The sequence below is a fragment of the Theileria parva genome, chromosome 1, assembly GCF_000165365.1.
Source record: "Theileria parva strain Muguga chromosome 1, complete sequence, whole genome shotgun sequence".
NCBI classification, from domain to species: Eukaryota; Apicomplexa; class Aconoidasida; order Piroplasmida; family Theileriidae; genus Theileria; species Theileria parva.
In genome coordinates, this window is record NC_007344.1 from 1,936,847 (window position 1) to 1,960,332 (window position 23,486).

The 23,486-nt window shown below is 36.0% G+C and overlaps 11 protein-coding genes across 11 annotated transcripts; 7 read left to right on the top strand and 4 right to left on the bottom strand.

Moving 5' to 3' along the window:
• Positions 1 to 52: 52 nt before the first annotated feature.
• Positions 53 to 1,930, top strand: TpMuguga_01g02745 (uncharacterized protein). The gene is made up of 10 exons (XM_061305269.1): positions 53 to 214; positions 246 to 341; positions 372 to 436; positions 478 to 565; positions 593 to 768; positions 798 to 876; positions 906 to 982; positions 1,014 to 1,097; positions 1,126 to 1,371; positions 1,400 to 1,930. Exons 1-10 carry the CDS (start codon positions 65 to 67, stop codon positions 1,854 to 1,856), a joined length of 1,518 nt encoding a protein of 505 aa, XP_061162023.1. The 5' UTR covers positions 53 to 64; the 3' UTR covers positions 1,857 to 1,930.
• Positions 1,931 to 1,940: 10 nt separating this feature from the next.
• TpMuguga_01g02575 (SNF2 family protein) lies at positions 1,941 to 6,235 on the top strand. The gene is made up of 9 exons (XM_061305245.1): positions 1,941 to 3,005; positions 3,151 to 3,623; positions 3,774 to 4,261; positions 4,295 to 4,766; positions 4,908 to 5,059; positions 5,203 to 5,395; positions 5,445 to 5,577; positions 5,659 to 5,795; positions 6,110 to 6,235. Exons 1-9 carry the CDS (start codon positions 2,129 to 2,131, stop codon positions 6,194 to 6,196), a joined length of 3,012 nt encoding a protein of 1,003 aa, XP_061162024.1. The 5' UTR covers positions 1,941 to 2,128; the 3' UTR covers positions 6,197 to 6,235.
• Positions 6,236 to 6,423: 188 nt separating this feature from the next.
• Positions 6,424 to 7,182, top strand: TpMuguga_01g02405 (uncharacterized protein; the record flags this gene model as incomplete). The annotated part of the gene is made up of 1 exon (XM_061305222.1): positions 6,424 to 7,182. Exon 1 carries the CDS (start codon positions 6,520 to 6,522, stop codon positions 7,180 to 7,182), a length of 663 nt encoding a protein of 220 aa, XP_061162025.1. The 5' UTR covers positions 6,424 to 6,519.
• An 18-nt stretch (positions 7,183 to 7,200) lies between these two features.
• CDC48 (Cell division control protein 48-like protein) lies at positions 7,201 to 10,475 on the bottom strand (the record flags this gene model as incomplete). Its single annotated transcript, XM_761365.2, has 6 exons — positions 9,420 to 10,475; positions 8,951 to 9,316; positions 8,791 to 8,903; positions 8,313 to 8,652; positions 8,188 to 8,256; positions 7,227 to 7,987 (listed from the first exon to the last, which is right to left on the bottom strand). The coding sequence occupies exons 1-6, from the start codon at positions 10,204 to 10,206 to the stop codon at positions 7,227 to 7,229; spliced, it is 2,436 nt and encodes an 811-aa protein (XP_766458.1). The 5' UTR covers positions 10,207 to 10,475.
• A 631-nt stretch (positions 10,476 to 11,106) lies between these two features.
• TpMuguga_01g00938 (uncharacterized protein) lies at positions 11,107 to 13,491 on the top strand. Its single transcript, XM_761366.2, has 4 exons — positions 11,107 to 11,810; positions 11,870 to 13,010; positions 13,152 to 13,282; positions 13,323 to 13,491. The coding sequence occupies exons 1-4, from the start codon at positions 11,382 to 11,384 to the stop codon at positions 13,356 to 13,358; spliced, it is 1,737 nt and encodes a 578-aa protein (XP_766459.1). The 5' UTR covers positions 11,107 to 11,381; the 3' UTR covers positions 13,359 to 13,491.
• Position 13,492: 1 nt separating this feature from the next.
• TpMuguga_01g00939 (putative integral membrane protein) lies at positions 13,493 to 14,559 on the top strand. Its single transcript, XM_761367.2, has one exon. It carries the CDS (start codon positions 13,517 to 13,519, stop codon positions 14,438 to 14,440), a length of 924 nt encoding a protein of 307 aa, XP_766460.1. The 5' UTR covers positions 13,493 to 13,516; the 3' UTR covers positions 14,441 to 14,559.
• A 69-nt stretch (positions 14,560 to 14,628) lies between these two features.
• Positions 14,629 to 15,207, top strand: TpMuguga_01g00940 (LSM domain protein; the record flags this gene model as incomplete). Its single annotated transcript, XM_761368.2, has 2 exons — positions 14,629 to 14,839; positions 14,909 to 15,207. 2 exons carry the CDS (start codon positions 14,629 to 14,631, stop codon positions 15,184 to 15,186), a joined length of 489 nt encoding a protein of 162 aa, XP_766461.1. The 3' UTR covers positions 15,187 to 15,207.
• A 183-nt stretch (positions 15,208 to 15,390) lies between these two features.
• Positions 15,391 to 17,635, top strand: TpMuguga_01g00941 (uncharacterized protein). Its single transcript, XM_761369.2, has 7 exons — positions 15,396 to 15,541; positions 15,607 to 15,750; positions 15,793 to 15,833; positions 15,919 to 17,120; positions 17,257 to 17,336; positions 17,376 to 17,470; positions 17,501 to 17,634. Exons 1-7 carry the CDS (start codon positions 15,473 to 15,475, stop codon positions 17,601 to 17,603), a joined length of 1,734 nt encoding a protein of 577 aa, XP_766462.1. The 5' UTR covers positions 15,396 to 15,472; the 3' UTR covers positions 17,604 to 17,634.
• Positions 17,617 to 19,646, bottom strand: TpMuguga_01g00942 (Choline/ethanolamine kinase family protein). The gene is made up of 7 exons (XM_761370.2): positions 19,182 to 19,646; positions 19,008 to 19,108; positions 18,831 to 18,977; positions 18,677 to 18,799; positions 18,465 to 18,564; positions 18,008 to 18,295; positions 17,617 to 17,910 (listed from the first exon to the last, which is right to left on the bottom strand). Exons 1-7 carry the CDS (start codon positions 19,495 to 19,497, stop codon positions 17,789 to 17,791), a joined length of 1,197 nt encoding a protein of 398 aa, XP_766463.1. The 5' UTR covers positions 19,498 to 19,646; the 3' UTR covers positions 17,617 to 17,788.
• A 5-nt stretch (positions 19,647 to 19,651) lies between these two features.
• NEK2 (Protein kinase domain protein) lies at positions 19,652 to 21,535 on the bottom strand. Its single transcript, XM_061305109.1, has 9 exons — positions 21,275 to 21,535; positions 21,096 to 21,199; positions 20,991 to 21,063; positions 20,868 to 20,961; positions 20,704 to 20,838; positions 20,437 to 20,582; positions 20,275 to 20,406; positions 20,072 to 20,191; positions 19,652 to 20,041 (listed from the first exon to the last, which is right to left on the bottom strand). The coding sequence occupies exons 1-9, from the start codon at positions 21,293 to 21,295 to the stop codon at positions 19,922 to 19,924; spliced, it is 945 nt and encodes a 314-aa protein (XP_061161679.1). The 5' UTR covers positions 21,296 to 21,535; the 3' UTR covers positions 19,652 to 19,921.
• Positions 21,536 to 21,845: 310 nt separating this feature from the next.
• On the bottom strand, positions 21,846 to 23,424 carry TpMuguga_01g00944 (uncharacterized protein). Its single transcript, XM_761372.2, has 2 exons — positions 22,447 to 23,424; positions 21,846 to 22,387 (listed from the first exon to the last, which is right to left on the bottom strand). The coding sequence occupies exons 1-2, from the start codon at positions 23,087 to 23,089 to the stop codon at positions 21,891 to 21,893; spliced, it is 1,140 nt and encodes a 379-aa protein (XP_766465.1). The 5' UTR covers positions 23,090 to 23,424; the 3' UTR covers positions 21,846 to 21,890.
• Positions 23,425 to 23,486: the final 62 nt, after the last annotated feature.

The following is a 23,486-nucleotide window of genomic DNA, read 5'->3' on the forward strand; positions in this document are numbered from 1 at the left end:
TAATTATTTAATTTTAATTATTTAATATTAATTATTAGTTTAAATAATTTGTATAATAGTTTAAATGTTTTTAAAGAGGATTCTATCATTTCAGAGTGGTGTAAATGTCCAGAAAAGATTCTTAACTGAGCTTTTATACGATATATCCCGTAAGAATCTTTACTGTGGCTCATTTTCAAGCTGTGAAGATGTAACAAAGTACATCGAGTTTTTGGTAACTCTCAATGCTTAAAATTAATTTTTAGTCCGTTGGAAACTGTAATGAAGCTGATAAAATCTCAGATTCTACACTTTTATTCAACGAACACGTGCATAAAATGTATCCATACCAAATCGTCAGGGTATTTGACCGATTTTAAACTTGATTGCAGATTTTAAACTCCTACGCAACACTCAAATTCTCCAATGAAAACATACTAAAAGCAGTTCTGACAAGGTATTAAACTGATATATAAAACTGATATATAAACTTATTAGGAATGAGGAAATGTGTGAAAATGCCTCACCTAGGAGAGCTCTGGAGTTAATTACTCTTTACAGGAACTTAAACTTATCCCACGAACAGGTAATTTCAGTGTTTACACGACTTTAGATATTGTCACCACTGACCAAGTCACTGGTAAGGCACATGCACAATTACTCGTATGAGTTGTATGCTCTGGGACTAAACTCAAGTTATCTTAACATAACTGATCCCATATTCGTTGAGTCGCTAAGGACTCAAATCTCCCTAACAGCCACAGAACTTAGCCCGTTAAACTCGATAAAGTAATTTTAACTGTTTAACACCAGATTAGGAATTTGGAATCCTTTTCAAGGTTTAGAGAAGAGTCAAATGAGTTATTTGACAGTGTCTGGAACTACGTCAAGGATAAAGTAAGATACAAACTTCAATAATTCATTAGAAACTTTCTGTTAAAAGTGTTCTCTTCCTACTGGCGTCAGCCGCAAGAATACGCCCGGAAAAAGTGAAACTACTCTCGTAATCACAGATTTAATTAGATATTGTTTAGAGATTTGTTGAGCTCAGAGCTGGAAAAAACTGACTTGAATTCTGGGGAAATATCAACTGTTTTAACCGTTAAAAACGCAAAAGGGTTTGTTACAAATATAATATTTATTTAGGATCGTTCACTTTAAATGTTTGGAGGCTATTATTAACTCTATTGAGATCAAACTCAATGACCCAGATTACATTGACATTTATTACCACATTTTCATGCTATCACAACTGTCACTTGAAGGTGATCTGTTTTCTTTGGAAATTTCAAAGTTTTGGAACTTAATTTTGGGTAAAATACGCCAGAATACGAGGGGATTTCTATCCCCAACCAAGGCCATTCAGTTACTATACACATCAGCCCTCAGAAGGTATGCAATTATAATATAAATGTCTCAGGAACATTCACAATGAGGTAATAGAATATATAAAGCCTGTGTACCAAAAACTGAATTTAAGGGACCAGGAGCTGTTATACGATTCTCTGGTATCATTGTATGGTAATAGCGAAACTAAGGAGAAAGTTGACAAGGCCGTAAAACGTATATTAGACGAGAAGATGGCTACAATTTTACCTTTAATGTGTGGGAATATGAGGAATGTAAAACTGGGAACTATGGGAGGTAAAAGTGTAATATATAAAGTTAGCGAGGATAAAAAGCTAGTGCCGCAAAAATTAGTAAATGAGTTTCACGTGTTAAACGTAGTGAATAAAGAAGTTAAAGTGGTAAAATCGCCGGCAACGTTGATGGAACTGGAAGTTGTGGAAAAAATCCACAATAATCCAGAATCATACGGCAATAAAGTTGAAATTTTAATACCGAACGAAAAATTAAAAACAAAGTTAAAAAGTTAAAAATTAATTGATAGTTATTGGATATTATGGGTTTCTGAGTATTAACCACCACAAAATATTAAGGGAAACTGAGTAAAAAATATATTTTGTTTAATATCATGTACCTTATACGTTTTAATAATCCATGTTTAAACTTGTATAAATATTTTTATATCTCTCCAGTCACCTGATTACACATTATCGCAGCAGTACTGTAGTCTCTCAAACTGTCGAAAAACTCAAAAATACCTCTCCATACATAATTTTTTGTCATTCTCAAACTGATTTTCGCAATGCCAGCTGATGGCGAGACCAATTCCACCCAAAACCTGCACACTGCAGAGGAATCACTCACTACCATAACTCAGCCAAAATCACCTGTAAAAGTCAATATCGACACGGTTCATCCAGTAGTTAACGGAGATCCGCAGAATTTTTCGGAATACCCAGAACTAAAGAAACAGGACCCCGAAGCCTCTCTTAAGAATTATGACACGAATTCCACCGATAATCATGTAAGCTCCGGTGAACTCAATGTAACAAATAACGTAAACCACTCCCAAGCAACTCCACAACAAAATGAACAAAACTTAACAAATGAAACTGATTCATATGATCAAGGCCAGGCCCAAGAACAGGATTATCTGTACAGTAACCCGGCCAACACCACCCTGCTACATAAGATTCTCAACGAAGGCGGCTGTATTGACGAGATTCTAGCAATGTCAAGGACCGGCGTCAACGTAAAATTCAAGAAATCTGAAATTAAAAAGATTGTCGAGGCTGTAGACCAGCCTAAGATCCTCGTAGGACAGTCTAAACCATACCAAATTGAAGGTCTTAAGTGGCTTGTAGGTCTCTATGTCAAGGGCCTGAATGGAATCTTGGCAGATGAAATGGGACTCGGTAAAACCTTCCAAACCATTAGCTTTCTTGCGTACTTGAAGGAAACTTTCAGTGTACACGGACCACATATGGTCTTAGCGCCAAAATCCACCATTGGTAACTGGATATCTGAAATTCACAGATTCTGCCCCTCACTCAGAGTACTCAAGTTTATCGGAAACAAAGAAGAAAGAGCTCAACTTATTGCCTACGAACTGGATCCCGAGAAGTATGACATCTTCGTTACCTCCTACGAAACTTGCTGCAAAGCCAAAGGACCTCTAGGTAACTTTTCACACTACTTTTATCTTTACAATTCTCATTACAATTGTTTAACATTACAATAGTTTAACATTACAATAGTTTAAAAATTACAAATAGTTTAAAAATTATAAATAGTTTAAAATTTACAGTGGTTTAATTTTTTTAGGAAAATTGGATTGGAAGTATTTGATAATTGACGAGGCGCACAGGATAAAGAACGAGGAGTCGAAGCTTAGTGAGGTCGTCAGGCTGTTTAAGACTGAGTATCGACTATTGATAACCGGCACTCCTCTACAGAATAACCTGAAGGAGTTATGGGCGCTTTTGAACTTTCTGTTCCCGGTAGTTTTCTCTTCATCTGAGGAGTTTGAAACTGTTTTCGACCTCGTGGGACCTAAGGAATTAACTCCCGAAGAACGAGAGTCTAGGAACTTACAAATTGTAGCAAGACTTCATGGAATTTTGAGGCCGTTTATGCTAAGAAGGTCGAAGAAAGATGTGCTCAGTGACATGCCCCCGAAAAACGAACTACTCCTAATGGTACCACTTTCCGCAATGCAAAAACAACTTTACCGCGATTTACTACGGAAAAACGTACCAGAACTTGGCACAGACGATAGCACAAAGTCAGGAATACACGTGAGTACACAGTAATTTATCCACACTAATTACCAAATTTTATTACTATACTTTAATTTATCCACAAATTACTAAATTTTATTACTATACTTTAATTTACCACTTTTTCAACAATTTACAACTCTATCAACAACGGTTAATGTTGTTTAGGTGCAATTACTTAATTTGGCGATGCAGCTTAGAAAGGCGTGTAATCATCCGTACTTGTTTGAGGGCTATGAGGACAGAAACGAGGACCCGTTTGGGGAACATGTGGTCCAAAACTCTGGAAAGCTATGCTTAGTGGACAAGCTTATCCCGAGATTACTTGGAAACAGTAGCAGGATACTGATATTCTCACAAATGGCGAGGATGCTTGATATTCTAGAAGACTACTGCAGGATGAGGAATTACCTTTACTTCAGAATTGACGGGAACACCAGCGGTGAGGACAGAGATTACCAAATTTCAAGCTTTAACCACCCGGAGAGTAAAGTTAACATTTTTCTCCTGAGTACCAGGGCCGGAGGACTTGGAATTAACCTCGCAACAGCAGACGTGGTAATCCTCTATGACTCCGACTGGAACCCGCAAGTAGACCTCCAAGCAATCGACAGAGCTCACCGTATCGGTCAATTAAAACCAGTCTACGTCTATAGGTACTTTGAATATTATTGATAGATGAAAATTAGGTTGGTGCACCAGTATACGATTGAGGAGAAGATAATTGAGCGTGCTACGCTGAAGTTACAACTTGACACGGCTGTGATTCAGCATGGGAGATTAGCCCAGAAGGAGCTTCTGCAGATGGTACAGTACGGCGCTGGGCATATTTTCAAGGCGGGCGTCGAAGCCATCACAGATGAAGATTTGGACGTGATTTTGAGCAAAGGCCAAGAGAGAGCTGATTTAATGAACCAGAAACTCATCTCAAACACCAAGAAACACCTGCTGGACTTTAGCACGTCAACCAGCAGTAACATCTACGAGTACCTGGAAGACGACGAAAACGAAGAAGACAAAGAAGCCTGGAGTAAACTCGAGGCCCTAAAGGTACAAAACGAAGCACTTATCGAACGCGAATCCAGAAGAAAACTCAGAATTGCAAAGGAACAAATGGAACTCTACACCACCAACAAATCCGACAAACCTCTACTCCTCCCCGTAACTATTTATTTACCCTATTAATTATTTACCATGTTAATTATATTAATTATTAATTATATTAATCAATTATTTATTTTATTAATTATTAACTATATTAATTATTTACCATATTAATTATTAATTATATTAATAAATTAGGAATATCAATTTTTTGATAATGTGTCGTTGTTGGCGTTGAATAAGAAGGAGATTGAGATTGGACTTACTGAGGAGGAACAACAGCAGAAAGACGAACTTTTGTCCAAGGGATTCTCAAACTGGTCCCGAAAAGATTTCAACAACTTCATCAAGTAACTTTTTTACTCAACTTATTCCATAATTTTTCACAAATATCAATTATTTTGTTATTTCACAATTATTCCACAACTATTCCATAATTATTCACAATTATTAGATAATTATTTTATTATTAGAAATTTTGACGAATTTTTAGGGCGAATGTGATGTATAGTAGGTATGACATTAACTCGATAGCTTCGTTTATTGAGGGGAAGACGTACGAGGAGGTTGAGCAGTATAGCAAGACCTTTTGGCAAAAGTATAACACGCTTCCAGACTGGGCCAAGTACATCAAGAAAATAGAACAAGGAGAAGAGAATCTACTAAAAATACATCAATTACATCAGGTATCAGTTTATACTCAGTTAATTTGTCAACTGTTGTAACAATTATTAGACGATTGTGAATAAGCAAAAACAGTTAAAGAACCCGTGGGTTGGCACGGAAGTTCTCTTCTCAGCACACCGCGGGAAGTCCATCTTCTCAGAAGACGAAGACAGATTCCTCATGAACATCATTTCACTCTTCGGTATAAACTATCAATTAAGTTATATATTCAAATTAGTTTAATCAACACATAATTAGTTTGATTAATTGTTGATGTGTTTAGGATATGAGAAGTGGAGTGTATTGTTGGAGTTGATTCGGCTGGATCCGAAATTTCAGTTTAACTTGTTCTTCAGGTCCAGAAACGCCCTGGATATTTCCAAACGAGCCGATTACATAATCAAACACATCTCCAAAGAGGTTTGCACACCATTTCAACATTTTTTTATCATTACTTTACACATTAACATTAGCTTACAACTTTATCATTACTTTACACATTAACATTAGCTTACAACTTTATCATTACTTTACACATTAACATTACTTTGTAAATTGAACATTAGTTTACAACTTTATCATTATTTTACAACTTTATCATTATTTTACAACTTTATCATTACTTTACACCTTTATCATTACTTTACAACTTTAACATTAGTTTGTGAATTGAATATTAGTTTGTAAATTGAGTATAATATTGTTTTGATAATGAAGTGTGATGTATGTTTTAGGCATCGAAGGTGGGAGCTGGTGAGCGTCCTTCGAAGCGGGGCAGGAAGGATCATTCGACGCCGGTGTCGACCCCAGTCAACAACTAGTCTAAATTTTTATTTTTTAAATTTTTATAAATTTACTTTTATTCCATAGTTAGTTCATGTCTGATGATTGGATAGAAGTTTTCGGGAATACAAAGTTTAAGCCGCGAAAACCCCAACGGAATCGTCACAGGTTTTACAGCAATACACACCTGTCAAATAAGTCTAGAGTGAGTTTAAATTTCGAAAAAATTAAACTCCATGTCCATAATGTGTACAATAATTGTCAGCCGTTTTTGTCACACCTCCTGAATTGTCTCAGAAACATACACTCATCGAATGTTTATATTTACGCCCTCGGTTGTGGAACTATAGAGCACTCGTCTATGGTTCTGTCTAAATCTTGTGTATTTCAATGGGTGGTATGTCGAATCCTCTTAAATTTCTTAAATGTCAAGAAGGTCTTCATTTTCGACCCTCAAATGTCCGCTAACGACTATCAAGTCTGGGATTTACTCGTGAATCACAATTTCGAACTTGAAAAAACTGAATTTTTCAAAGAATTTCACCAAAACGACTGTTTGAGTTATGAAATTTCATCGTCAGACTCACTTGATTTGGATAGTGAAAAGTCACATGTGCTCCTGTGGATGCCTCACTGTGAGAAGTTCTTATACTCTGCAGTTTTGGACGGGATTCTAACGAACCAGTCGCCGTTACAAGTTTCGAAATCGTTGTCTAAAGCATTTGGAAAGGAGCTGGAGTCTAGGAGTTCCGACGACTCTTTTGCCTTTTCACAGCTTTCCTCCTACTCTGATACTTCGTTTTATTCTGATGATAAATCACTGAGTGACGAGTTCTCTGAACTCGAGGATTTCAGCCTAGAACACACTACTCTGGTTGGAAATAGCTTGTCTGACTACTCCTTTGAGGATTTCAGGTATAAATCAGAGTTCAACTCGTTTGAAACTCAGCTTTTACCCTTTGAAACTCACCACCAGTCGTTCAATGACACGTTTGTAACTACCTTTTCAAGGATTAGACCTTGATAATGTGCTAAAATGTATGTAAAGAATTAAATTATGTATATATTTCACGAGTATAAATCGTCTTCTTCAATTGGGTCCATGATGACCTCGTCGTTTTCCGGCCAGTCGATGTCGATGTCGTTTTGGCCTGTCGAGTTTCTGTTCTTGTAGAGCGGGTCGAATTTCGTCCTGAACGCGTCGTATTTCGTGATATCACTGGACGTCACGCTGTGCCTAGCGTTGGCGAGCCCTTCCTGGAAGTGTTTGCGGGTAATTTCATATTTAAATTCAGTTCCATTTGGCATTCCGTTCGCGTCACTAGAGTTATTCATCATCTCCTCATGCTTGATGGCGTCTCTTATCGCCGCTCTTGCTGCAATTTGACACATTTCAGCCAAGTCTGCGCCTGAGAACCCGTTGGTCTTCTGCGCCAGGTATGAAATCGGGACATTATCTGCCACTGGCGACTTCTTCAAAATTGCGTTCAGGATGCTCACTCTCGCTGGTAAATCCGGCAACGGTATGTATATCAGCTGGTCCAGCCTTCCCGGCCTCAACAACGCCTCATCCAGCAAATTCGGCCTATTCGTTGCCCCAATGAAGAAGATGTTCTTCTTGGCTCCCACGCCGTCAATTTCAGTCAGAAGCTGGTTCATTACCCTGTCTCCTGCTCCGCCCGCGTCTCCAACATTGTTTCCCCTCGACGTGCCAATCGAGTCCAGCTCATCAAAGAATAACACACACGGAGCACTCGTCCTCGCCTTATCAAACACCTCCCTCACATTCGCCTCAGACTCGCCAAACCACATCGTCAACAATTCAGGACCTATCCAATATTTAGTCATAAGTATTTAGTAAGTTATGTGTAGATAGTGGTATATGTGTAAATTAGTAAGTTATAATGTGTAAATTAGTGAGTTATGTGTAGATAGTAAGTTATGTGTAGATAGTGGTAAATGTGTAATTTGGTGAGTGAATAGTAAATATCGCTAAAGTGATGTATTATCTAGTATTGGTAATGAAAACCTTTGACGGAGATGAAGTTGGCGCTGCATTCTGAGGCGACGGCTTTAGCCAAGAGCGTCTTACCACATCCTACAAATAATCAAATTGAGTAAATAAATAAATAAATGAATGGTTACAAAAGTTACCTGGAGGTCCGTAGAATAAAACTCCCCTGGAGGGTGACATTCCGAACTTTTCAAATTTTTCTGGGTGTTCAATTGGGTAAAGGATCATTTCCCTGAGGCTGGCTTTAACTTGTTCCAGGCCTCCAATGTCGTCCCACTTAACATTTGGGATCTCGACAACGGTTTCACGGAGTGACGACGGGTTACACGTGTTCATTGCGTTGTTGAAGTGCTCCTGAGTAACCGCCAAAGAGTCCAAAATGCTCGAGTCTATCGTGTCATCCTCCAAGTCAATCACGCCCATCTTCTCCCTAATACAACTCAACGCACTCTCAGTACATAACTGAGCCAAATCCGCTCCCTACACAAAATAACTCAATTCATTCATTAACTTAATTTATTAACTTTAATAAAATAATTTAATGAAATAATTTAGTAAAATGTGATAAAATGTGATAAAATAATGTGGACAAAACAATGTAATTATTTAAGAGGATACAACAAAACCGTGAGAGTTTGCGGCTAGTTCTTCTAATTTGACTTGGGGGTCGAGTTTCATGTTCCTTGTGTGGATCTTTAAAATCTCCAAGCGGCCCTGGTCATCAGGTACTCCTACACATTAACATTAGTATAAAAATATTAATATTAATGTATTATACCTATATCAATTTCCTTGTCGAAGCGTCCGAATCTTCTAAGTGCTGGGTCAATTGAGTTTTGGCGGTTAGTTGCAGCAATGACGACCACTTGTCCTCTGCCTTTTAATCCGTCCATGAGTGTTAGTAGTTGAGAAACAACTCTGCGTTCAACTTCGCCGTTTGTTTTCTCTCTTTTCGGCGCTATTGAGTCGATCTCGTCAATGAATATGATTGACGGCGCGTTCTTCTCAGCCTCTGCAAATGCTCTACGCAGGTTACTCTCAGCCTCTCCGGCCATCTTACTCATTACCTCCGGACCGTTAATTAAAAAGAAAAATGCGCCAGTCTCATTAGCAACAGCTCGCGCAATCAACGTCTTACCACTACCTAACATCCAATTAATTATTGACAAATTTTAATCATACAAATATTAATTATATGAATAAATAAATAATTATATAAATAAATAATTAATTAAATGTTGAATTACCTGGAGGTCCGTAGAGTAGTACTCCTCTGGGTGGTTTAACTCCTAGTGTTTTGAAAAGTCCAGGGTGTCTTAGTGGCAGTTCAATCATTTCCCTAATTTGTGCCATTTGTCTCCTGCATCCTCCAATATCGTCGTAGCCTACATCGTCGAGCTTCTCCTCGTCCTCGCGTTTTATGGGATCACCTTCGTGGAAAATAATAGTATCCGGAGCAACTATGCAGTATTCGCCCGGGTCAACCTCTACTACCTTGAACTCTACCGCCTTGAAGGCGCCTCGGACTAGAAACAAGTCACCCTTCTTCACGGGTCTGTAACTCTCTAAAAAGTAAGGCTTAAGGTACACATTGAACAGAGACTCCTTTGAGAGACCCTCAACGGTGTCGTCTATTGGGAGCACTTGTATCTTCTTTCCGTAGGGGACGTCTGGACAGGGTGAAACTCTGACAAAGTCTCCTAGCATAACTCTCAGATTCTTCCTGACGATCTTGTTCATCCGCGCCTTTGTCTCGTCGAGGTCGTTGTCAGCCAGAACTATACAGACGGTCGAACGCCTCTTTTTACCCCTTAGTAATATCGTGTCACCTCTGAACAGGCCTAACTCCTCGATCCTCCTAGGGTTAAGCGCCACGACGGAGTTGTCGTCATTGAGAGCATCTTCAACCAGGAGACGGTTTAGATAACGTCTTTCCTTCTGTTCTAAATCCTCTTCGGGGACAGAATTTTGGTTAGTTTCGTTTTTATTATTTTTTTGATTATTTTGGTTGTCCGAATTTAAATTTTGTGTCATTTCTATATTCTACTCCAACTATAAAATTTGAACTTAACTTCCAGAAATTGTTACACTTTTAATAATTTCGCCCTTTAAAATAATAAACTGCAATAATAAATGTTATATAGTCTACAAATCGTGCTAATTTGGTATTACATAGCAGAAAAAGATTTAATACACCAGAAACCAGACGTTTACAAGTGCTATTAAATAAATCTACACATAAATTCGGAAAATATCTAAAATAAATTTTAGATGTTTAGTAAATATTGACAAATTTAAAAAATCATATAATATTATTTTCTGTACAAACCCCCATAGGTTACATGGCTCAAATTAAACATCAAATTTCTTAACATCAGTTATAACATCCACACCAATCTTCCTCAGAATGCACCTTACTACTTAATTTTACTTTTTTAAAATTTCATACAATTAAACTATTTTTCAACTCAACATTATAAAAATTATAAAAATATCATTCATCAAACGTTAGGAATCAATTAATTAAATTTGTTCATCTTATCTTTTAATATGTAAACTGATTCTTTATCATAGCATTTTACTGTTTAATTACTTAATTTAACACATTTGGTGATCTTACACATTTTGTTAGGAGTTTATTATTACAATAAATTTATCAATAAGAAGAATTGTTTGTTCTATTTTATTTACGAATAGTTTAATAAATAAAGTATAAATGTATTTTTTGGAATATCTGTTGAAAACTGTATCTCTGTGCAAAAATTAAATTACTGGAAAATTTAAATAAATTTAAGCTATCAAATAGTATTGAAAAAATAATAAAAACCCAATGTGAGAAATAATAATTGGATAAAAATGTTTTAAATAGTAAAAATAATTCAAATATTTATACATGCCCTGAAGTACACAGAAGTTTAAAATAAGGAGTCGAAACAACACACGAAAACAAATAAATTTTATTTAAATATAAAAATTTCTTAATATTCTAAATTTTATGTTATTAAAGTAAAATTTGAATTAACATTGTCATGTCAGGTGGATTATATGATTTAGAATATTTACCTGAATTTGTTTACATTCTCTTTGTTTTAAGTTTTGTATATGTTTGTTGTAATTTTAAACATGACTCTATAAATTTGTAGTCCTCAAATGGACCTCATTTCGCCTTGTTTTTCATATGATATTATTAGTATCATATAGCTTTTAAAATGGCTGGCTCTAGACAACAACCTAGGCGAATTCGTTGTTTTAGTTTCAGAAGAAGGCGAAATGTATTCGATTACGTCAATGACCCTTCGAGAAACCACCAACCTGAGCTAACTACTCCAAATTGTGATACCTCTTTAAAGTCCTCAAAGGTTTCCAAGGACGACGAAGTTAAATCTGACACCACTGATGATCTGGAAGACTCCACATTCGATAAAAACAAACACGAACGCCATAACCTGCCCTCCTCAAACTATACTCCCCAAAAGGATAAAGCTTTATCTAAAAAATCCAGCACCAAGAGTAAATTAAATACTCCAAGGTCCTCTATACATGATCCTACACTATCCAGTAAACCGTCAAATGATCACGTATCCAATGAAGCCGATTATCTAGGTTACGGAATGGTCGATTTACCAAAAGACCGTAGAGTACCACTATTACTACATTTATTTATTTAATATATATTTCATTTTTAACTATGGTACAGATGAGTGGTTCGAATAACCGTGGCTCATTTTCGAAGAGTTCGACATTTCAGTCTGTGGGTGCGGATGAATCTCAGGATCGAGATATTTTCAGAAGTGGACGAAAGTTCATAATCGGAGGTAAACAAACGGATGGAAAACCCTCAATTGAGCGATGTATCTGGGAACTAGTTGAGAAGAGAGGCTGGGGAATGATGAATAGTAGTTGGAGCATGATGGGACCGCGAGTATTTAACCAAGTGGTTGAGTTTTTAACGGGAATAGAGATTTCTTTGTGCCGCCAAGTTAGCAAGGGCTGGTATAAGAACGTGACTGACGTCATGGTTTCACGTTCAGAGGTGATTGTAGATGCGTTTAAAAAAACTTACAGGGACATGTTAACCTACGATCGTAGCTACATTTTGTTCCAACCAGTTTTAACTGCCATAAAGGCAATGAGAATTGATGTGATTATCAGGGCAAAAGTCGAGCCTCAGTGCACAATGCATAAAAATTCCTTTGGCTACACTTACTCATACCACTCCTTAACTGTGTCAAAGGACGGGACTCCAAACGGGAACGAATCTGGAAGATCCAGGGACGGTAAAGATGTTTTTGGACTCTTTAATCGCAAATCCTCAAAAAATAAAAATTTAAACACGCATGGATCACAGTCTGGTTCGAAAAATGCAACTGGAGGCTCCAGCAAAAAGTCGATTTTTATTAACAAATTCATTTTCGAGGTTTTGAAAAAGAACAGTTCCAGAAGCATTACATTTACCCGGGACCTCTCCAGCATGCATAGAGAAGATATTAACCTCGCAACCACCGCCAGCATTTCCCAGGTGTGCGAAGGAGATTACATCGAGGTTCCCATCACGCTGATCAACGCCATTGGTGCCACAGACGTCCAGTCAATTAAGTTTTTGCCCCTGGTAAAGGATATTATCACCAACACGCCATCTCAACTTGACCTTTTACACAGGGAATGGTACACCGTCGAGCCAAACTCAAAGTACCTCGAACAGCTCTTCCCCCAAAATATTAACTCTTACTCCATCATACACCCACATAAACTGTTACCGCAGCTGGTACACCAAGTGACCCAAGTCGCAGGAATCGACGTCATCACATCCAAATCCAGCTATGTCGCCTCAAACCTAGGTACATAACAACCTCCAATACTTGGATTATTTCGATAAACATAGATTATTTGAATAGATATTATACATTAAATTGGATAAATATATATTATTTGGATAAATATTCTATAGATAGTTAAATTGGATGGATATAATTTATTAGGTGTGGTTGCGGAATCGTGTAATATAATTGGTCATACGGTGGAGGTTGTGGCGAAGAATGAGCCGATAATATGCATGATTCAGAGAATAGGACTTCAGCATGACAGAATATGTCATGTTCAGCTAAGACCGGTAAGTATATAACACCTGTGTATGTATTAACCTTCTTTAGGGCGATGTGTTGCAATTTTATCTGACAAAGGGATGAATGTAGGTCGATTTTTTGAAAATGAAAATTCGATTTGCTGGCTGAGGATAATTTTGAGATTTACCCACAAATTCTGCTAGAATCTCGATTTTACTCTATCCCCCCTGCATGCCAATGTTTATTTAATATTTGTATGATCTTTAATTTTGTATAGTAGAATGAAGTATATTTTATTTATTTTAATTTCAACTTGCGTGGTTTCCTCGGGGAAGTCGGCTCTGGAGGATAAGATTACCAGATCCATGATACACACCGATTACGAAGTTAGAAGGTACATGACTAAGTGTTTTGAGGACTGTAAAAATTATATAAATGAGATTGATGATTATATTCAGAAAATTGAGGCCGCTAGGTTCAAGGAAAGTTCCAAGAAACACGCCGCCAAATTCAGGCTCCACTATAAGGAATTCTATGGTGAATTCAAAAAATTAAGAACCACGTACGAAGCATATAAATTTGATGAAAGCGATCCACTGTTTAGAAGTAAATTTCGCGAGAATCTCACTGTGTTTGATAAAACATTCAGGAAGGCCAGCTCCACATACTCTCGCTCCTTCAGGAGCGTAACTAAATCCCTGACGAAGCTGGATGAAAGTAAAATGGCCTATATGGATACAGAAGTGTATAAAAAGTGTGAGAAGGCTACTTTAATAACAACTCACAGACTCAGGGCTATTGAACAAATGGTTAAAATATTAGAAATCAGAGGAGATGAATGCGGTCCCTTATCTAACAGAGAACAGTTCCACAAGGACGCCACTGATAAAATAAATCGTTTACGTGATGAAAGTAAGAAGGCGATAGATGAGTTCCCGGTAACAGTAGTCAACGAGGAGCAATATAACAAGCTGGGCGAAGTTGAGGAACGAGTAAAGACCTTGTTCGAAACTGGAATTAAAACCCTGGAAGAGTTTGACGAAAATCTTCGGAAAATGTATGAATCTAAAGGAGGAAAATACAACGATGATTTTAGAAAATTAATTAAATTCTTTGAAAGAATCCCCTTCAGATTATCAAGTTTTGTCACTCCAAATACCCTGGGATCCATGATTATCGTCGCTTTCTTACTCATGAACTTTTAACAACATTATTTTGGTTTTAATCTTTTCTTTTTAAATTTACTCGTAATGTGTATGCTATGGGGATTCATTACGCTTTTCTCTTGATTTCTCTATTAATACATTAATTTAATAAATAATTATTATATATTTTATCTTTTAATTTATTGTATATTAATTGTTTATGTTGGAAATATTCGAGTGTATTGAATATGTCCCCGGAATCTGACCTGGATCCTACTCCTCACTGGATCTGCTCTCTAGAGGATGAGTTAGGCTCATTAATCTGGGTAACACTTAGAGACGACACCTTTTACGTCGGTTTATTTAAAAGCTTCGATCAATTTGGAAACATTGTTATTACCGACGCTGTTAAAAAGATTATTTTAAACAATAAAAGGTCCTTCTCAGATATTTACTGCGGTTCGTAACTTATACACTAATTTATGCAACTAAATAACTAACAATATGGGTGAGTTAATGGTATATTAGGGTACACTGTAATCAGAGGCGAGAGTATATCGTATTTCTGTGCAATAGATGTTATTTTGTATCTAAATCTCTTTAATTACGAGAGTTTAGTTGATAGGTCATGGGTTAATAAATTGTACAATATGGCTAAAGTCAGAGGAATTAACTACGGCTCAATGAAGTTTGATGTTGTTTTAAATTATATACCAATTGAAGAAGCGTTGAGACTGGAAAAGTTGGAAAATGAATCTAAAGGATATACTAAATTGTCAATAGACGACATCATCGCAAATGAATAAATTATAATATCATTTTATAAATTTATTAATACTTATTTATATCTCATCTAACCATCCCATTGTGATGGTATAAATTGATGGTAAATTAGAAGTAAATGTTTAGTGACAAACAGTGGAGCTAAACAGTTTAATCAAATAATTATGTGTATATTTATGGGTAAGTTTATATGTTGTGCTTGGTTTATTTTATATTAATTATTTTTTGTATAATTGCTTTCACTTTTCAATTTGGCAATTTTTTGTATTATAATGGTATAATATTTAATTATTAAACTTTATTTTGTAAATGACCTCAACTTCTTTATTCCGAGGAGAGCTTCTTTTAACACCAGAAGAAGCCAATGATTTTAACAAGGTAATTTACATCAAAATCCACATATTTTATGTCATATTTTAAGATTTACGCTAAATAATGTTTAGAATCTTGAAAATGCCTGTTTGGATATATACGGTCTTAATTCACAGTTTATTCCCTGGAGAGTTTCCCCAATTGACCAGCCGATCAGAGCCCATACGCCTTCATCAATATCGCTTGCAACAGTCCTAAGGGAACTCGATGCCACAGTACTTTTAATCAATTTATTCCCTAAATTTAATTTATTTCAGATTGATCCCGCCGAGATCATAAAACAACCACTCAACAGAAGGTAAATAAATCTAAACATAATTTTATATATTTATAAATAATTTTATTATATTATTCCAAATATATTAACTGATGATATGGTTTAGATCAAGTTTTAAGGTAGAAACTTCACCGTCGCCTCGGCCTACGACACCGCCGTCGCCTAAAAAAGCGCCTGAGGTTAAACCTGAGGTTAAGAGAAGACCTACGTTTGTCCTGGACGAGAAGATCGAATATGATATGGAGTCGGATTTTTATAAACTATTACACCCGCCTGAGGATAAGCTTAATGAACTTCCAGATTGGGCCAGGAGAATCCATAAAATCCTGAAGGATGTTTGTTATCAGCCGTGCGTTAAACCCTTTTTGAAGTATTTTAAAAATAAAAAGCTTAATGCCTTAAACTCCACAGAAACTTCGCAATCTGCGCACAAGAGTAAAAAATCTGAGAAGTCTGACAAGGGCGATGACCTTGATTTTGATGATCTTAGTGACGACTTACATGACATTCTAATGGACATTGACGACGATGCCAACACCGCAGCCAAGGATGCTCAAGATAAGAAGGAGCTTGATTCTGAGGTTACCACTCCTCAAAACGTTGACAACTACGTTAAAATTAATAATCTCTCAGTTGAAGATAATGCAGATGCCCATAAAACACAAGATTTAACACAAAACCATGACACTAATAATGAAAAAGCTAATAAAGATTCTCTAGAATCTACTACACAATATGATACACAACCAAATCAATCTACAAAAGATGAAACACAACCCAACCAATCTACAACACAATGTGGCACACAACCAAATCAATCTACAAAAGATGACACACAACTTAATCAATCAAATTCTCAATCTAATCCTAAACTGAATGATCAAAAGAATCCTGACCCTGAGGTAAGATCGGGTAAAGTGGTTGATAACAAGCCAAAGGAGTTGGATCTTGAGAACATTTTAGAATCATTGCTGATGAATGAGTTTGAGAATTCCTCAAAGGTTTTCAGCCTAATATATTTGTTTTTGGTTAAACAGTTCAAGGTCATACCGCCTGGTACTCTTGAATGGATGTGTGCTCAGGACATGTCAATTAAACTTGATGAGTTGAGGATCGCTGAGGGATTAATGGACTCCGAGAAACTCCACTCCTTTCCTGATGATACTCTTGTTCCCCAGGTTATACCGCCGCCCCTTGAACCTGCTCCGCCTGAAATTAAAAAGGCCAGAACCTCCATGGAGGACTTTGAACATGAAATTGCACTAATTAATAAATCCGATGACTACAACTCCACAATCTCACTTCCAGGTAATAACATCCTTAATCCACTCATTTGAACTTTTATAAAATATATATCCAATTGTTTATTTTAATTAAGTTAACTTGGAACTTTATACCAACTAAAATTACTATAAATTATACAAATGTTGACAAAATTGTGTAGAAGTTAAGAATATAACTGATGAGGAGCGGATGGAGTTTTATAGTAACGTGACTGAACTGGACCAGGAATATCAACTTGAGGTATTCACTATTCTTATTATACATGTTAATGTGTATTAGTTATTTACGGTGTTTGAACATGCTGCGGTTTGGAAGATTGTCGGTAATGGCGAGATCGAGTTGGATGACAGGAACACTGACCCCAAGATCTACAGGTACAAATAATACTCTCTAATATATTCTAGGGGAATGCTGAAGTGGGTGAAGGAGAAGAAGAAAGTAGTGGCGACAACGTTCCAGGAACCCGAGATTGACCTGTCGCAAATGACCTCAGAGATTGCAGTTTAAGTAACATATACTCTAATTTGCTACATTAGTCTTTAAACTAGACAGTGCATCAGTCTTATACAGATTTGTACAGTGTGTATTATTTGAATCGAGAGTATGATTGAATCCAGTATGTGATTGAATACAGTATACAATTGAATCCGGAATATGATTGAATCGAGAATATGATTGAGTTGAGATGGGAGTTACTCATTTAGGTGTTTATCCCAAAGTGGATCATTCATGAAAATGTCAAGTCTTTTGCGAGAAAAGTCCTCAAAGTCAAAGTCGATATTCGACAAACAACTCTGCAAAACCCCCCAAAGTCCTAAATTACCACCATTTATCCTCATAAAATTGTATAAAATCGATAATGTAGTGGAAAATTGTATAAACAAATGTAATAAATATTTAAGTATTAATACCCCAAAGGAGATGAGAAGCGAGGAAGAAAGGCTCAATTTCAGTGGCGAGTTCGTCAACGCAATCCTCAGATTGGAGGACGTGGATTTGGCCACAAAAGTCTTCCAGGCTTGGTCGCCACTCGATGATGTCATACTTGAGATATTCCCTGATAAAGTCCCTCCTCATCTCAGCACTAGGAAACAAGTCCCTATTCACGTTGTTGCCCATATACTCATTCAAGTGATTCGAAATGTCAAACGCACGCTCCATACAACAACAATACTCAAAATCAATAAAACGCACATGATCTAATCAATCTTATGTTAATTGGTGTAAAACTGTTAGTTAATGTGTAACTGTAAATTAATGTGTAACTGTGTAAATTAATGTGTAAATGTGTAAATTAATGTATAACTGTTAGTTAATGTGTAACTGTTTAAATTAATGAGTAAGTGTGTAGATTGTGTGAAAAGGTACCGTCAGGTTTGAGAATGATGTTTCCGGCTAATAAATCAGAGTGGCAAAGAACCAAAGGAGAGTTTTTAGTATTACAAATGACCTCAAGTAAGGGAATTCTCTAAATAAACATTAACCAACAGTTGACAGAGTGGTAACTGAATAATTAATTGAATAATTAATTGAATAATTAAACTTAGTAACTGAATAGGCTAATGGTGGGTGGAAAATACCTTTCCGATAGTTTGCAGGTCTACACCGGGGATAGATTTGTTCATTTTCTTTGTGTATTTATTGACAAGCCGATAGAATTTCCAAACGGTAGGCCAAAGTTCAGACCTAGGTTTACCATCTCCCTAATAAAATCAATAAATGAGTTTAGCATACCCCGTGAATTAGTTTACTCATCTCACCATCGACGGAGATTGAGTGCAGTTTTTTAAGATTTTGAGCAATTTGGACCATATACTTGGAGCCGTACAGGTCATACTCGGTGAGATTTCGACCCTCAATCCATTCCTCAATTTGACCTCCCTAAGCGTAAATAAATTAAACCAAACAAACCTTAAAGTAACAGTAAATGGATTTGCCGATTTGAAACTTTGAAAGAAGCTCATGGATATAATGCTCCCGGGTCCTGTCAACCATCTTAGAGGAACTCGCACCTAACAAATTTTTTAGGTGAAATAAAAATTAAATTTTATAATATATAAAAATTTATATTTGATATTTTGTTACCGAAAACGCGAACGATTACAGTTTTGTTATTGAGGGTGTTGGTGACCTTGTAGAGACTATTAGTAATTCCTCCACCGACGTGTTCGACATTTAAATTGTTATACTTATTAAACTCTTTTGAGGAGTTACAATTTTTATTTACATATGGTGGAAGGCCAAGCTGTTTAGGAGCAAGCTTAACGCAATAGTCAATACACTGTTCATCACTGATGGAAATGGAGTCCAATTCATCATCTTCTGACTCCTCAGACTGTGAATCCTCGGGATAAAGACGCATGGACTTAATGGAGGAATTTCTAGAGCAATTATATGACATACTGTAAAATCAACATAAATTTTACAAAAAAGTGACCACGACAATACTAAAATAAAAGACGACAACAGTGATATAATAACAGAATTTTATATATTCATTTGATATGTAAAGTATAAAACTAATATTATATAATTAATAAAAAACAAATTTTAGTGCACATTTGTCTGTACGTTCCCACATCTACAACCATACCACTCTACACAACATTAATTGAAACCTCAATTTCTCATCCAATTTTCATACAACATTATTAATTATTACATTTTTCTCTTTTTAAGTTAATTTCTCGTTTCCCTTTTGTTTAAAATTTTTATTATCTCCCCCCTTTTTATTTGCTAAATCCGCATATTCATACGTTAGGTACACTAAATTCCTTTGTGTTAATTGTTTAAATTCTTATTTCTGTTTGGATGGTCATTAAAAATCATTTGTCGCCGGTGGTTATTGATTTTGAGACGATGTATCGTTCAAGTTCATAAATCGTATCTTCATTCCTATTTTTGTTCTTCAAACTCGCCTCTTTAATCATTTTTTTAACAACTCTCTAAACCATTTTAAGCCTACTAATTCTTACCTGTAATAGGTCAGTTGATATTAACTCTCCAGCTGTGAGTCTGTACTTAAGGTCATGGAACATCATTGATCTGTACAGGGCATTCAACTCCTTTGAATACGCCGGAGGTAAGTCCGGTACCTAATACATCATCAGTCATATTAATAAGGTCCAATAAATTTTGTAAGTTTGGTTATTAAACACTTGTTATTGTATTTGTGTACCTTTTGCTCATTGATTAGTCTTGTGAGTTCTACAATTCCTTTAGCGTTGTGGAACGGTGTTCTGAATGTGCAAAGTTCATAAACTATACACCCAAGAGCCCAAATATCTGATGGGAAACCATAACTCAGACCCTAACCATAATTAATAATTCAAGAACATACGTTGACAAGTTCCGGGCTGAAGTAGTATGGTGTACCAATAAGTGTACTTGTGTTATCAGAGGTTCTATTCAGTGATTTACTCACTCCGAAATCACATATCTTCAAGTTCTTATTCGAGTCGATTAAAATATTCAACGTCTTCAAATCTAATCATATTTTTACACCTTATAGGTTAAACCGATCATACAATTGATCACACAATTGATCATACAGTTGATTATACAATTGATTATGGGTTAGATGAATAATGTGAGTATGTATTGTTACCTCTGTGAAGAGTGTATCTTTTATGTAGGAATTTAAGGGCTGAGAGGAGTTGTACAAGCCATATGAGTATCCGTTCTTCTCGTATTGGCTTGTTTATTTTCCTTCTGTATGCTATATATTTGTGCAAATCACCTCCTAAAACATGTCAAACAGGTAAAAATTACCTTTGCAATATTCTGTTAAGATGCACAGGTACTTCCTGTCAATGTAACTGTAAATGTACTTTACAATGAAAGGGTGGTCAATTTTTGAGATTATCTAAAAAACTTTATCCTATCACACATTACCTCGATTTCATTCAGACATAAATCACGCTCAAAATCCGACAAAAGACTAATATTGAACCTTTTTCTCACAACACTAATGATTACTATGTGTGGATTAAAACGTACTAATTTCCTTCATTGTCACAAATTAAATCAGTGTTTCCATACGGTCCCTCACACAGTGATTTCACCACCTTGAAGTTTTTCTCAATTATATTTTGGTCCAAAACCTAAAAATTATTATTAACAGGTTCATTATACTATGAATGTGTTAATAAATTGAGTGATTAAGTTAATAAATTTACCAATTCGTTTGTTTTGGTCATTTTGAATTAAGTTTATCAAATTGATCTATTGGGAAATGTGTAAAATTTCAACAGATCCTTGAACACGTTTTCATGAGATTTTTGTATATATTAAATACACACAAATTTTAAACACAAATCTTAAATATATTTTAGATAAATCAATTTGTTGATTTCGTTTTGATATGATTCCTATTAACGACTAGGAATCTCTGTGTATATAATATTATGATTAATGTGTAAATAAAATCAGCAATTGCAATATATATATTTGTATTAATATAATTTAGGTGCTGGATCCCAAATTATAAGTTGAATCAGCTGTTAACATATATGTTATTTTAAGACATCCAGTTCATAAATCAAATTTGACTAGAATTCTACGTTTTAACACCAAGTTCGCACTAGAAATTATTGTTTAATTTGAAAAATTCATTTTTCTAAAGAATTCTAGAATATTTATTATTTTCCTCCCTAATGTGTAAAATAACCAATTCCTCGCGTACTACACATTTAACAAATACTATACTGAATTAATGAATAAATTAATGTAAATATATAATTTGTATAGTAAAGTTAAATCAAATTACATTTTGGAAAATTATATGTTACAATGTTAGCTGATGAAAAGCGGTAGGTCTGACATGTCGCCGTATTTATTCCTGAGTGAGGCCTGTTTCTTAAGTTGCTCATTACAGAAGTTGGGAATATCACGATTATGTTCTCGAACGAGGTCACAGAGTACTCCGTCAAGGGCAAGTGAAGTGTTCAGGAGGCAGTTTGAGAGCGGATTTTGAGGCTCCTGAGGCTCCAAGTCCGAGAGTGTAGAAATTGAAGCGAGGTCGTCCCCGTCAATCTCATTACTCAGCTGATGCAAATACGTAGTCAAATCCATCTTTGACTTTGTGAGATCCAGTGGGTCAAACAGGTTTTTGAACACTGTTGAGCTTTTAATACTTGAGGACATTCGAGACAATAATCCCACTCCAGAACCATTCCCATTTACATGTAAAACATGAGAACCCATCCCAGATACATTGGCATTTAGTAGACCGAGGCTGTTGAAGAGTTGTAGGATGTGTTGAGTTGCAGATTCGTTGACTTCGAGTTCGACTAAGATTGATTGAAAAGGAGTAAATAGTTGATAATTAAGATAAATATGTAAATCAAACCGGCTTCGCCCATGTGCGATTTAACGTTTCTGAGGAAACACTTGAAGTGAGTTTGATCATCATCGCCCATATGCGGGTGCAATACCAACTCCTTATCTGACATTTGAGAACTTAACGACCTCACCTCAGACAGTGACGATGTTAGTCTTCTAATTGTCTCCTCAACTTGTTTCTTCACGTCATCAGATTCTTCTAACTCATCTTTTGACATGCTGGCTACTAAGCTCAAAGTCTTTTGGACCTCTTGGACGTCTGGGTTTTCATCAAACTGTTTCAACAAATTGTTCCACTTCTCCACTGTTTTCCTCAAATCCTCAGACTTCTCAGATGAAAATTCATCATCCTGCTGATCCGATGAACCACTGCTTTGATCGTCCGAACTGTTATCACTTGAGTTTTGATCACTAGAATTATTGAGGTAATTGTAGTCTGAGGAATTTGAGGGTGAAACAGCTCGAGAGTCTCCCTCATAGGTAGTTGACCCTTCCTGGTTCAAGAGAGCCTGATGGTCAAACACTTCAGAGTCAGTCACCAGTGACTGGTTATCAGCAGTGTTAGTAGTGGTTGTGGCCTTGAGTTCAGAAGGTGTTTTCGGGCTTGTTACATATTTATTTGGTGAGCGCAGGCATACGCAGGAAGGCATTTTCTCAGGCGAATGCAATTAATCAGATGTGTAGTCTGAAAGTTAAATATTCGAATGAAACAAATAAATTAAATCAGAGTATATCAAGAATAAATATTAAAACCTTTAAGATACTGGATTTAAAACGTTAAAATATGCAATTAAAACCTTAAATAAATTACTAATTTCAAAACTTGCGAGTTGTGGTATTAAAAACTGAGCATGTAACTTAAACTGCAAAATACATCAAAATTACCCACTTTTATCACACACTTAAGCAAATCATAAAATACTGTACATTGTATAAATATTTAAACTGAATTCTAATGTATATGTGGTCTTTTTCTACCATATGACTGCCTGACCTGGCACTCCATCACTAAACCACAAAACTTCCTAAATCCCACCATCTAACTCT

Excerpts from the sequence above, each read along its gene's own strand:
- TpMuguga_01g00939 (XM_761367.2), top strand. The coding sequence starts at position 13,517 with ATGAAGTATATTTTATTTATTTTAATTTCAACTTGCGTGGTTTCCTCG.
- TpMuguga_01g00941 (XM_761369.2), top strand. The coding sequence starts at position 15,473 with ATGACCTCAACTTCTTTATTCCGAGGAGAGCTTCTTTTAACACCAGAA. Across the intron at positions 15,751-15,792 it reads TAAGGGAACTCGATGCCACA|ATTGATCCCGCCGAGATCAT; the intron begins GTACTTTTAATC and ends AATTTATTTCAG. Across the intron at positions 17,337-17,375 it reads ACCAGGAATATCAACTTGAG|TTATTTACGGTGTTTGAACA; the intron begins GTATTCACTATT and ends AATGTGTATTAG.
- TpMuguga_01g02575 (XM_061305245.1), top strand. The coding sequence starts at position 2,129 with ATGCCAGCTGATGGCGAGACCAATTCCACCCAAAACCTGCACACTGCA. Across the intron at positions 4,262-4,294 it reads AAACCAGTCTACGTCTATAG|GTTGGTGCACCAGTATACGA; the intron begins GTACTTTGAATA and ends GATGAAAATTAG. Across the intron at positions 5,060-5,202 it reads GATTTCAACAACTTCATCAA|GGCGAATGTGATGTATAGTA; the intron begins GTAACTTTTTTA and ends ACGAATTTTTAG.
- NEK2 (XM_061305109.1), bottom strand. The coding sequence starts at position 21,295 with ATGACCAAAACAAACGAATTG. Across the intron at positions 21,064-21,095 it reads TGTGACAATGAAGGAAATTA|TGTTGTGAGAAAAAGGTTCA; the intron begins GTACGTTTTAAT and ends AGTAATCATTAG. Across the intron at positions 20,583-20,703 it reads AAGATACACTCTTCACAGAG|ATTTGAAGACGTTGAATATT; the intron begins GTAACAATACAT and ends AAATATGATTAG.
- TpMuguga_01g00938 (XM_761366.2), top strand. The coding sequence starts at position 11,382 with ATGGCTGGCTCTAGACAACAACCTAGGCGAATTCGTTGTTTTAGTTTC. Across the intron at positions 11,811-11,869 it reads ATTTACCAAAAGACCGTAGA|ATGAGTGGTTCGAATAACCG; the intron begins GTACCACTATTA and ends ACTATGGTACAG. Across the intron at positions 13,283-13,322 it reads GTCATGTTCAGCTAAGACCG|GGCGATGTGTTGCAATTTTA; the intron begins GTAAGTATATAA and ends AACCTTCTTTAG.
- TpMuguga_01g00944 (XM_761372.2), bottom strand. The coding sequence starts at position 23,089 with ATGCCTTCCTGCGTATGCCTGCGCTCACCAAATAAATATGTAACAAGC. Across the intron at positions 22,388-22,446 it reads ATCGCACATGGGCGAAGCCG|TCGAACTCGAAGTCAACGAA; the intron begins GTTTGATTTACA and ends AATCAATCTTAG.
- TpMuguga_01g02745 (XM_061305269.1), top strand. The coding sequence starts at position 65 with ATGTTTTTAAAGAGGATTCTATCATTTCAGAGTGGTGTAAATGTCCAG. Across the intron at positions 437-477 it reads CTAAAAGCAGTTCTGACAAG|GAATGAGGAAATGTGTGAAA; the intron begins GTATTAAACTGA and ends TAAACTTATTAG. Across the intron at positions 877-905 it reads GGAACTACGTCAAGGATAAA|AAACTTTCTGTTAAAAGTGT; the intron begins GTAAGATACAAA and ends ATAATTCATTAG.
- TpMuguga_01g00942 (XM_761370.2), bottom strand. The coding sequence starts at position 19,497 with ATGTCATATAATTGCTCTAGAAATTCCTCCATTAAGTCCATGCGTCTT. Across the intron at positions 19,109-19,181 it reads TGTAATCGTTCGCGTTTTCG|GTGCGAGTTCCTCTAAGATG; the intron begins GTAACAAAATAT and ends AAAATTTGTTAG. Across the intron at positions 17,911-18,007 it reads CGCTTCTCATCTCCTTTGGG|GACTTTGGGGGGTTTTGCAG; the intron begins GTATTAATACTT and ends GTGGTAATTTAG.